This window comes from Salvelinus sp. IW2-2015, linkage group LG18 (assembly GCF_002910315.2).
Source record: "Salvelinus sp. IW2-2015 linkage group LG18, ASM291031v2, whole genome shotgun sequence".
In the NCBI taxonomy this organism is placed as follows: domain Eukaryota; kingdom Metazoa; phylum Chordata; class Actinopteri; order Salmoniformes; family Salmonidae; genus Salvelinus; species Salvelinus sp. IW2-2015.
The window spans coordinates 41,810,053-41,822,400 of record NC_036858.1 but is presented as its reverse complement, the minus strand read 5'-3'; the positions used below and the strand labels follow the sequence as shown (position 1 = coordinate 41,822,400).

Here is a 12,348-nt window from a genome sequence, read left to right as displayed (position 1 = left end):
AGATCATTGCAATTCAACCACAGTCAAATCTGGCCTTAGCACTTGAAGTTGTGCCTAAGTATCTTTTCAAATCCTCTAACTTACAGGAAAGGAACTAATGAACAAAACAATGCAGAGGTGTTAAGTGCCAAATGTTGATGTCTTATCATAGGAAAATAAGAATAGAATACAGCTGCAGGCAACAAAAAAGAATGACAGGAAGGACACAGTCGGATAACAAAGTAAGCACTCTGTCATGTAGGAACTCTTCCTATACGTGCAATCAGTGAAAGCATTACCATGTCTACCTCTCAATACTACAAGGATGACGCAAGTGAAGATGTCATTGTTAAAGTCATTACTTAATTATTGAGTTTATATACCAGTTCTGGGGTCTATTCGACTAATGGTTTATGATAATATTTTCAGCGTWATTTTCACGATGTTTCACATTGATTGTCTGCATAATTTAAATGTAACATTAATTTGCATGAGACAAAGTCCACTTGATCAATTTATTTTATTTTWAATTTTTATTTCACCTTTATTTAACCAGGTAGGTCAGTTGAGAACAAGTTCTCATTTACAACTGCGACCTGGCCAAGATAAAGCAAAGCAGTGCGACAAAAACAACAACACATGGGATAAACAAACGTACAGTCAACAACACAATWGAAAAATCTGTATACAGTGTATGCAAATGAAGCAAGGAGGTAAGGCAATAAATAGGCCATAGTGGCGAAGTAATTGCAATTTAGCAATTAACAATGGAGTGATAGACGTGCAGATRAGGATGTGCAAGTAGAAAAAAAMTAGTTATTGCTCTGGTAGCCTATGGTGCCAATGAAATCTATACTGCCAACAACTAGTCTGGTGCAGCMATCTAAGGTTGCAGCAAYTTTATATTCGCACAGCTTCTAAGGACATATAGATCAAGTTTACATAACAAATGTCATGGCCCCATGTCCATTAGTTCAGTTCTTATAGCTCTGCTGTGATATCGTGCCATCTAGTGGTGTAGCGTGGCTGACTTTGAATGCAGGCAGCTAAACATTCTCAAATTCATTGAGTCTATACACCAAATCTAGAGTCAATCTGAATTATGGTTCATGAGAATAAGATGTMAAAAAATATTCTTAGCATTAGTATATGTGCTAACGTGCATTTATACGTACATTAYGGCCATATTTGAATGCGAAAAAAAACCTAGACAAAACCATTCAAATCTGGAGTGAATCGTATGGATGGTTCATGAGGAGAAGATGGTTTTGTGCATTAGCGTTACATATGCAAATAATGAGTTRATAGTTTCCCTGTTTTTTCATAGTACTAAGTTCAGTGAGGTTCATGTTAGGGACATGRTAGCGATGACACGTTTCAAGTTGATWGGCAACTGTGGATTGGATTTACATKGGTTTAAATCAGTGGTCACCAACCGGTCAATCGTGATCGACTGGTCGATCTCCAAGGCATTCCTTGTTGATCACCAAACATTTCTGTAAAAAACCCAACGATAAAGTCTTGCGTTGTTATTCAGCACTGTCAACACTTTGTTTAACACTTTTATTAGTGTGTTGCCCCTACTGCAGTTGCAACGAATGACTATAGCAAAGTATTCCGATAAGCTTGCRTTATTATTAGCAGYTTGTGTCTTTTTTAAWATCAAGGAAYATTTCACTTTCTCTGRTCATAGGAGTAACATGAATTGGKGCATGAGGGAGAATTAATGCAGTGCGACTTGAGTTTTGCCATCAGTTGGAAGACGGTCCCCTTTTCTCAGAGACGGCAAGGAGAGGGGAGGGACGGTGAGTCAGGGGAGGGACGGTGAGTCGGGTGAGAGGCAGCCTCACCGCTGCTACCTCCCCTCAGACTGACCATCAGATGCAGGCCATCAGTCCAGAARAAAATGCTAATTATTATGCTCACTTATGCTCACTCAACAAATKATCTATTACCAGTGTGATCATATACCTACATTTTTWAAATATAATTTCTAAATGGTCTGAGAAGAACAMATTTGGCAGGGCAAATCAAGCATAGCCAATATGCAGTGATAATGTATTGTATTTGTATTTATTACGGATGGTCATCTTCATCAGAATGCACTCCCAGGAATCCCAGTTCCACAATAAATGTTTGTTTTGTTCGATAATGTCCATAATTTATATCCAAATACCTCCTTTTTGTTCGCGTTTAGCCCAGTAATCAAAATTCATGAGGTGCGATCACTAGGTGCAGACGAAAAGTCAAAAAGTTCCGTTACAGTCCGTAGAAACATGTCAAACGATGTATAGAATCAATCTTTAGGATTTTTTWAACATAAATCTTCAATAATGTTCSAACCGGAGAATTCMTTTGTCTGTAGAATTGCAATGGAACGCAAGCTAACTATCATGTGAACGCGCGTGGTCAGCTCATGCCTCTCTGGCAGACCTCTGACTCAATCCCCTCTCATTYGCCCCCACCTCACAGTAGAWGCCTCAAACAAGGTTCTAAAGACTKTTCACATCTAGTGGAAGCCTTAGTGAGTGCAATGTGACACCATAGACACTGTGTATTCGATAGGCAATTCGATAGGCAATGAGTTGAAAAACTACAAACMTCAGATTTCCCACTTCCTGGTTGGATTTTTTCTCAGGTTTTTGCCTGCCATATGAGTTATGTTATACTCACAGACATCATTCAAACAGTTTTAGAATCTTCAGAGTGTTTTCTATCCAATGGATATATTGGATATATTATATTATGCATATATTAGCAACTGGGCCTGAGTAGCAGGCAGTTTACTCTGGGCACCTTATTTATCCAAGCTACTCAATACTGCCCCCAGCCATAAGAAGTTAAACGTGTTAACCCTCGCAAGGCTGCAGGCCCAGACGGCATCCTCAGAGCATGCGCAGACCAGCTGGCTGGTGTGTTTACGGACATATTCAATCAATCCCTATCCCAGTCTGCTGTTCCCRCATGCTTCAAGAGGGCCACCATTGTTCCTGTTCCCAAGAAAGCTAAGGTAACTGAGCTAAATGACTATCGCCCWGTAGTACTCACTTCCGTCACTAGAGGCTAGTCAAGGATCATATCACCTCCACCCTGCCTGACACCCTAGACTCACTCCTATTACCACCCCTATAGGTCCACAGACAAGGCAATTGCAATCACACTGCACACTGCCCTAACCCATCATTGTATGCATATTCTAGCTTTTACGGCTGAGTAGCAGGCAGTTTAATTTGGCCACGCTTTTCATCCAAAATTCCCAATNACTGCCCTAACCCATCATTGTATGCATATTCTAGCTTTTACGGCTGAGTAGCAGGCAGTTTAATTTGGCCACGCTTTTCATCCAAAATTCCCAATGCTGCCCCCKACCCTAGTGAAGTTAAATCATGTTTAAAARAAATCTGAGCAATAGATCTCTGCTTGAATTTTMACACAGAAATTGTTGTGACCACTGGTTAAAATGGACACGTAAATTGTTATTTATGATTTGTCAATTCAGCCATCTTTTGACTAATCGCTAAGATTTTTTTGTGCATATTAGCATACAGTACCAGTCAAAAGTTTGGACACACCTACTCATTCAAGGGTTTTTCTTTATTTGACTAATTTCTACATTGTAGAATAATAGTGAAGACATCAAAACTATGAAATAACACATATGGAATCATGTAGTAACCATAAAAGTTTAAAAGAAAACAAAATATATTTTAGATTCTTCGAAGTAGCCACCCTTTGCCTTGACAGCTTTGTAGTCTTGGCATTCTCTCAACCAGCTTCATGAGGAATGCTTTTCCAACCGTCTTGAAGGAGTTCCCACATATGCTGAGCACTAGTTGGCTGCTTTTCCTTCACTCTGCAGTCCAACTCATCCCAAACATCTCAATTGGGTTGTGAAGGCCAGGTAAAATGTAACCTTTATTTAACTTAGCAAGTCAGTTTAGAACAAATTCTCATTTACGATGACGGCCTATCCCGGCCAAACCCAGACGACGCTGGGCCAATTGTGCACCGCCCTATGGGACTCCCAATCACAGCCAGATGTGATACAGCCTGGATTCAAACCAGGGACTGTAGTGACACCTCTTGCACCGAGATGCAGTGCCTTAGACCACTGTGCCACTCGGGACTGTACTGTATTTGCTAATATGCATCTACAGATATAGTGTGGCCATCTTTGTATGCATCAATGTTATTTTCACAAACTCTATTGTGATGAGAGCAAATACAAAATTTGGAGTGAATCTGACTTTCAGTCCTTGAGAAGAAGATTTTGTATGATTATTTTAAGTATTAACTTTACATTGTAAAAAAAGTGAATTGTTAATAGTTTCCTTTTTTTAAGATATCAATGCCAAACTTAACATGGTTTATAATGGTAATGTATTTGATGACCCCCAAAAGCTTCAWGTTGATAGGCCCTTGTTGAGTGGATTTACAAAGGATTTAAATGGACAAGTAAAATCTGATTTATCATTAATTTAGCCATCGCTTAACCAATCCCTTAGCTTTCTCAAACTAAGTTAAGAGATGTACCTTGGGCCTACATACCAAATTACTGTTAATTGGATTTACAGATATAAGATCTTCATTTGAGCCAGTTTGCTACAGCAGGAAAATAATCCTGCAGTTAAAGGAAATGTGAATTATAATGTGGATTATAATTAATGGACATTTTTTCTAAGGATTTATACATTTTTCACTAGGGAWAATCAAGTATGAGATTTCAAAGTTGAAATTACAAACTGTAGATGCCTTTTTAAAACTAAAATACACTGAGTGTACARGAGCCAACTTGACACAACTGTGGGAAGCATTGGAGTCAACATGGGCCAGGATCCCTGTGGAATGCTTTCGACACCTTTTAGAGTCCAAGCCAAGTCAAATTGAGGCTGTTGTGAGGACAAAAGGGGGACTCCGTATTAGGAAGGTCTTCCTAATGTACACTTAGTGTATATTATATGATCAAAATAATGGGAAAAACATATAGTTTAATACTAATACAATTGAGAAAAAAATTAAGATCTTCCGATTAACAAGTAATTTCTTAAAAAACTCGAAAAGATAGGGGTAAACATTATTGGCACCTCTAATACCGTTCAATACCTCACCCTGCGAGGATAACGGCCCTGAGCCTTTTTCTRAAATGTTTTATGAGATTGGAGAAGACATTTGGAGGGATATTAGACCATTCCTTCATAAATAATCTKTCCAGATCCTTGATATCATTTGTCTGTACTTGTGGACTTCCCTCTTCAATTTAAAAACCAGACTGAGACATTGCAAAATGTTGATTTTGTGGTCAATTAACCATTTATTTGGGGATTTTGATGGGGGCTTGGGGTTATTATCATGCTGGAAGATCCACTTGAGGCCAAGTTCAGCCTCCTGGCAGAGGCAAMCAGGTTTTGTGATAAAATGTCCTGGTACTGGGTAAAGTTCATGATCCCGTTGACCTTAACAAGGAATCCAGCACCATTAGAAGCAAAATAGCCTCATAACATCAAAGATCCACCACCATTTGTTACAGTAGGTATTAGGTTATTTTCTGCATAATTTTCCTCTTTGACGCCAGACCCACCACTGGTGTGCACGGTCAAAGAGCTCTATTTTCATGTCTCAATTGGGTGGAAGAGCATTTGGAAATGTTTTGGCGAAAACATTCCTGACATGCTGCTATCATGAAGTGACTCAGTACTGTCTATTTTGGTAAGGTTTCTCTAAGGTTTTAATCAAAGGGACATTTTACTGTGTAGGTTTTCCTCAGTGCATTTTTGACTGTATTCCAGACCAGGTCTAATAACTTGCCAATTGTCTATTATATGTTTTGTATGCCACACAAATAAACCCTTGTTACTATGAGGTAATTAGTGAATCGGTGTGAATAGAGGAGTTTCTCATATCGTTCAGCAGAGAGACATCATCAATCTGAAGCAATACATTTAATCACAGTCCTTTAATCTCACCTCTCCACCCTGAGGCATGGTGATTACGCTCTCTGATGTTTAAATAAAGAATGAGAAGTAATTATCCCACCAGTTTTCATTAMATTTAGTTTATGGAATGATTCAAGCAAGCAAATGTTGGCTGATGGAGCTAACAGCATTTATTGATTAAATCTTTCCTGCCACTTACACACAATAGCACTTTGACTTACACACACACACATATGAACGCATGCATGTACACACAGAGTCTTGATTTGGCCCCAAGACAATACAGATACATCTTCCGTAATTTTCTCCTTCCTCTGTATCATTTCCACTATAAACAAATACAGTTGAAGTCGGAAGGTTACATACACCTTAGCCAAATACATTTAAACTCAGTTTCACAATTCCTGACATTTAATCCTAGTAAAAATTCATTGTCTTAGGTAAGTTAGGATCACCACTTTATTTTAAGAATGTGAAATGTCAGAATAATAGTAGAGAGAATGATTGATATTTCAGCTTTTATTCCTTTCATCACATTCCAGTGGGTCAGAAGTTTACAAACCATTAAAGCAATGTTGAGTTAACTTGGTCAAACATTTGGGCAGCCTTCCACAAGCTTCCCACAAAAGTTGGGTGAATTTTGGCCAATTCCTCCTGACAGAGCTGGTGTAAACCGAGTCAGGTTTGTAGGCCTCCTTGCTCGCACACACTTTTTCAGTTCTGCCCACAAATTGTCTATATGATTGAGGTCAGGGCTTTGGATGGCCACTCCAATACCTTGACTTTGTTTTCCTTAAGCCATTTTGCCACAACTTTGGAAGTATGCTTGGGTCTATGTTGCCATTGAAGAACCATTTGCACCAAAGCTTTAACTGTCCTGACTGATGTCGAGATGTGTGCTTCACTAATATCATTACATAATTTTATTCCTCATGATGCCATCTATTTGTGAAGGTGCACTAACTCGCCTGCAGCAAAGCACCCCACAACATGATGCTGCGTCATGCCCCCGTGCTTCACGGGTGGTGGGATGGTGTTTGGCTTGCAAGCCCCCCCCTTTTTCCTCCAAACCTAACGATTCATTATGACCAAACAGTTCTATTTTTGTTTCATCAGACCAGAGGACATTTCCCCAAAAAGTATGATCTTCGTCCCATGTGCAGTTGCAAACTGTAGTCTTGCTTTTTAAGTCGGTTTTGGAACACTGGCTTCTTCCTTGCTGAGCGGCCTTTCAGGTATGTCAATGTCGACTCGTTTTACTGTGGATATTGATACTTTGTACCTGTTTCCTCCAGCATCTTCACAGGGGCCTTTGCTGTTGTTTTTGGGATTGATTTGCACGTTTGCACCAAAGTACGTTCATCTCGGAGACAGAACGTGTCTCCTTCCTGAGCGGTATGACGGCTGCGTGGTCCCATGGGGTTTATACTTGCTTACTATTGTTTGTGCAGAATGAACGTGGTACCTTCAGGCGTTTGGAAATTGCTCCCAAGGATGAACCAGACTTGTGGAGGTCTACAATTTTTTTCTGAGGTCTTGGCTAATTTCTTTTTGATTTCCCCATGATGTCAAGCAAAAAAGAGGCACCTGAGGTTGAAGGTAGGCCTTGAATTACTCTACAGGTACACCTCCAATTGACTCAAATTATGTCAATTAGCCTATCAGAAGCTTCTAAAGCCATGACATAATTTTATGGAATTTTCCAAGCTGTTTAAAGGCACAGTCAACTTAGTGTATGTAAACTTCTGACCCACTGGAATTGTGATACAGTGAATGATACGTGAAATAATCTGTCTGTAAACAATTGTTGGAAAAATTACTTGTGTCATACACAAAGTAGATGTCCTAACTGACTTGCCAAAACTATAGTTTGTTAACAAGTGTGGAGTGGTTGAAAAACAGTTTWAATGACTCCAACCTAWCTGTACATAAACTTCCRACTTCAACTGTATACAGAGACATAATAATTGTGTCTGAGCAGTAGAAAGATTTTGTCGACAAATATTATATTCTTGTACGAATGGGCACGGTGTTAGGGGGTACAGATGTTTGAACAATAAGCCGTGATATAAAGGATCTAGGTGCTATTTAGCATTCTCCCCAGTGACCACCATGTTCTATTTGGACAGGAGTGTGCTAAATTGGATTTATTAACAAATAACATTTGGACTAAGGAGGGAAAACTTTTTTTAAGGAGTGGGTTAGGAATTACAATTGTCTGTCGTAGTGTGAATCACACTTGGTCCATATTTATGGCCTTGTATAAAACAGACAACATGTCAACAGCCTGCCCAACTTGAGTTTATTGGTATGTCTAATTTTGCCTAAATGGGTGAGATCTAACCCACAAAGACAAAAAACATCAGGAAATTGGCAGTGCAGGTCAATGCTGGAAAAAGTAAGACATACCAGTATCCTTGCCAGTTGAAGACACTTACCACCAGAAAATCACCACACCATTCAATGAGTCTTAAAGATAGAAGGATACACTGTACAACCGGGTTGATAATAGTTAATAACGTACCGTACAGCGTTGTCCATGCGGGACACCGTGAGGTAGGCTGCCAGGTTGGCCGTGTAGGAGGAACACACAATGAGGGTGAAAAGCCACCAGCTGCCCATGACGATACGTAGAGCCACAGAACCCAGGATGGAGTCACCCCCTAGAAAAACAAGATAAGTTAGTATGTACTGTATGAAGTCTTGAACAATATTATGTAGATTTGATTCATTGTTTGTGATATCACAACTTATTGCACCATTACTCTGMCGGTTTTGTTTTAGCCTGTTGATCCTAATGATCTGGTTGATTTTTTATAATSGAATTGTATTTTTCAGGACCTCAAAAAATGATTCTGCTCACTCTCTCCTGTCTCCGTATCATAGCACTTCATCACTTTATCGTACTCTTTCTAACTGTCTCTATGTCAATTTCAGGTCTTAATTTTGGTCTCTCTTTTTAACCCTCTTTCTACCAAATACTTTTCCTCTCATTCCCTCTCTAAATGCTCCTCCATATTCCCATTGTTTGCCCAGGCAGCTAGCTGGCTCTCTCTTCCTGTAGCAGAAGTCTAAGCACTCTGTCTCCATACATGGCCTAWCTTCACAGAAAGCGGACGAGGAAATGTCAATGTGAATTATCATTTTGAAGAGTAAAGCCACAGAAATGTCATCTGAGAGATTCAGGCTGTGAGAAAAAAAAAACATACATTTGTCTCCAAGTGTCACAATCAATGATGTACCCTTAGGACTTTTTCAAAAAAGAAAAARAAGAAAAACKGAGTAATATTGTGTTCATGCGGCACTAATACCAAGGTCAAGAGGTTCTAGAAGATTTGTTTCAGAGAGGTGTTTGTGGAAAAATCTAAATGCCATAGGGTTATATAAAAAAAACGAATCATATATGTATATATATACTGTATTTAAATTTTTCGTTATTTTTTATATATATAAATATATATATATATATATATATATATATATATACACAGTACCAGTCAAAGGTTTGGACACACCTACTCATTCCAGGGTTTTTATTAATTTGTTCTATTTTCTGCATTGTAGAATTAATAGTGAAGACATCAAAACTATGAAATAACACATATGGAATCATGTAGTAATCAAAAAAAGTGTTAAACACATCRAAATAAATGTTATATTCTTCAAAGTAGCCACCCTTTGCCTTGATAACAGCTTTGCAAACTCTTGKCATTCTCTCAATCAGCTTCATGGGGTAGTCACCTGGAATGCATTTAATGAATTGGTATTAGGGTTGCGAAGGGTCGGACATGTTCCAGTAAATTTCCAGAATTTTCAATGGGAAGTTAAGCCCGGGAATTTGGGGAATTTTGCTTAAATTCATCAACAAAGTTAGCTTATAACAGTGAACCTTTTTGTGTGATACACAAGGAAATTCAAGGTCTTGTGGCATATTTTGGTTAAACAATCCTGAATTCAATGGAATTGCAACTCTCTGCATGCACAGTGCATTCTTCCATCACATGTGCATCGCACTCTTCCATCACATGTAGAGCTGATTCTCAAGAGCTTGCACACTAATGAGATGCCATTGAGCCCACACTACTACACTGTCTGAGCCAAGGACGCAATGCTTTCTGGTAAGTTTTGATTACAATACTGGGTGGGGTGAATATATTTTATATGACATACATGATTTTTTTGTTAACTAGTAAATAGTAGCCTACAGCAAAGTGTGTTTAAATCATTTCTAACTTGTTAACAACTTCTGCTAGTTAGTTTTTGCTACCATGTGGGTTTTAGCTTGCTTGAGCCTTCTAACTGRGGAATGTTAATTCACCTGTTTCCATACATGTTTCATTTTAAAACATTTATCTTACAAATTAGTTGTTTAATCTAACTGCTTAACCCTTGTGTTGTCTTAAGGGTCAAAAATGACCCGCCACTATGTTAACAGCATAGAAAACCCCCTAAATTATATTTTTTTCATTCGAAATTTGATGACTTATCCTAGAGTGACGCCAACATTACAAAAAGTGAAACATTGCCCATGTTCATATTTCCATGAAAGCTGTACACAACCAGGGTACAAAGATTGTCTTAGGGTCATTTTTGACCCGGCAGTTCTAAAATCATTTACACACCACAAAAACCACAAAGATACACACACACACAATGAGAAATTGAGATTGTGTGCTACTGATTGAACTCAGACAAAACTAAAATTGTCTTGTGCATGTGCAGCATCTCCCCTCCATGACTCAAGTTCACAGACAATTTTTTTTAAATTCAGACAAAATAAAAATGTCTTGAAAGCATTGTTCACTAATGAGGAATGCAGGCAGATACTATAAAGGTGCTGCAGATGACAGTCCCCTGGTTCTCTCTTTGCTGAAGCCATGAGTACACGTTTCAGTGCCCAAGAGGTCATAGATCAGATTTTTTCAGATGTCCGGGAGGAACTATAGAACAAGTATTTAGAAGAGGAGGTATCTGAAGAAGAAGATGGGGAAGAATACAACCCAGAGCACGATGCATCATCTTCARATGAAGAAGAAATCCCCAMATTTTTGTCAAAGAACAGCAAAATAACATGGTCCTTGTCACCATATGAAAACCAGGGCAGCACAAAATGTCATAAGGATGACTCCAGGGCCCACAAGACATGCAGTTGCCCATGCCTAGAACATTGCCTCAACATTCTATATATTCATCACACCAGCCATCGAAAWAAATTATCCTGGAGATGACAAATTTGGAGGGTTTCCGTAAATATGGAGACAAYTGGAAAAGGATGGATGAGATTGACCTGCGTGCCTACATAGGGCTGCTAATCTTAGCGGTGTGTATAGGTCCCGAGGGGAGGTTACATGTAGTCTCTGGGATGCAGAGAGAGGAAGGGCGATTTTCAGTGTCACGATGCAACTGAAAGTCTTTCACACTTTCTCAMGAATGCTACGATTTGATAACCGTGAGTCAAGACCTGCAAGACGCGTGAGAGACAAACTGACGGCCATAAGAGAGGTCTGGGAGAAGTGGGTGGAGCGTCTGCCATACCTYTACAACCCTGGGCCTGAAGTAACAGTGGATGAGCAACTGGTTCCATTCAGAGGTACATTTTTATTTTCATATCTGTAATGTAAGTGATTTTCACTGTTCATTTTATGTGTTGATGTAATATCATTGATTTATGTGATTTTTTTTTATGTGGCACTGATACTAATTACTGGTAGTAATCTCTTTTGTTAAAAGGTCGCTGTCCTTTCCGGCAGTATTTACCCAGCAAGCCAGCAAAGTACAGCATCAAGATATGGGTGGCCTGTGACGCACAATCCAGCTACGCTTGGAAGATGCAAGTCTACACAGGGAAGCCGACCAGTGAAGGCCCRGAGAAGAACCAGGGGATGCGTGTTGTGCTTGATGTGACAGATGGACCACCACTCTAGTTTCTTACCTCTCAAAGAGGAACAAGAATGTGGTCCTCCTGAGCACACKGCACAAAACGGCTGAGATCAGTGATCGTGAGGACAGGAAGCCAGCCATCATCCTGGATGACAACCACAACAAACGAGGCGTGGACAACCTGGACAAGGTGATTGGAACTTACAGCTGCAGGAGGATAACTGCCCGTTGGCCCCTGGTCATCTTCCATAACAGCATAGATGTGTCCTCATACAATGCCTTCGTGATATGGAACAAGATCAACCCTACCTGGATGCCTGATAAGTGGAACAAGGGKAGGGTGTTCCTGGAGCAGCTGGGAAAGGAACTTGTAACCMCACACATTCAAAGAAGGGAGTGCCTCCCCCACACAGCAGYCTCTGCAGCGCTTGTGAAAGCTGTTCAGGGGGCTGAATCTTGTCCTGATCCACCTGAGGCTGCAGCTGAGGCAGGCAAGAGGAGGAGATGCCAATTCTGTCCCCCAAAGAAGGACTGTAAAAATAATACTATGTGCTGC

At 39.7% G+C, this 12,348-nt stretch overlaps 1 protein-coding gene across 1 annotated transcript in view; it reads right to left on the bottom strand.

Annotated features, from left to right (window-relative positions):
• LOC111978381 (glutamate receptor ionotropic, delta-1-like) overlaps nt 1–12,348 on the bottom strand; it is a 177,162-nt gene that overhangs the window by 22,676 nt on the left and 142,138 nt on the right. Inside the window, exon 10 of the mRNA XM_024008411.1 lies at nt 8,437–8,575. Coding sequence (XP_023864179.1) covers nt 8,437–8,575 — 139 coding nt within the window. The remainder of the gene's footprint in view (nt 1–8,436; nt 8,576–12,348) is intronic.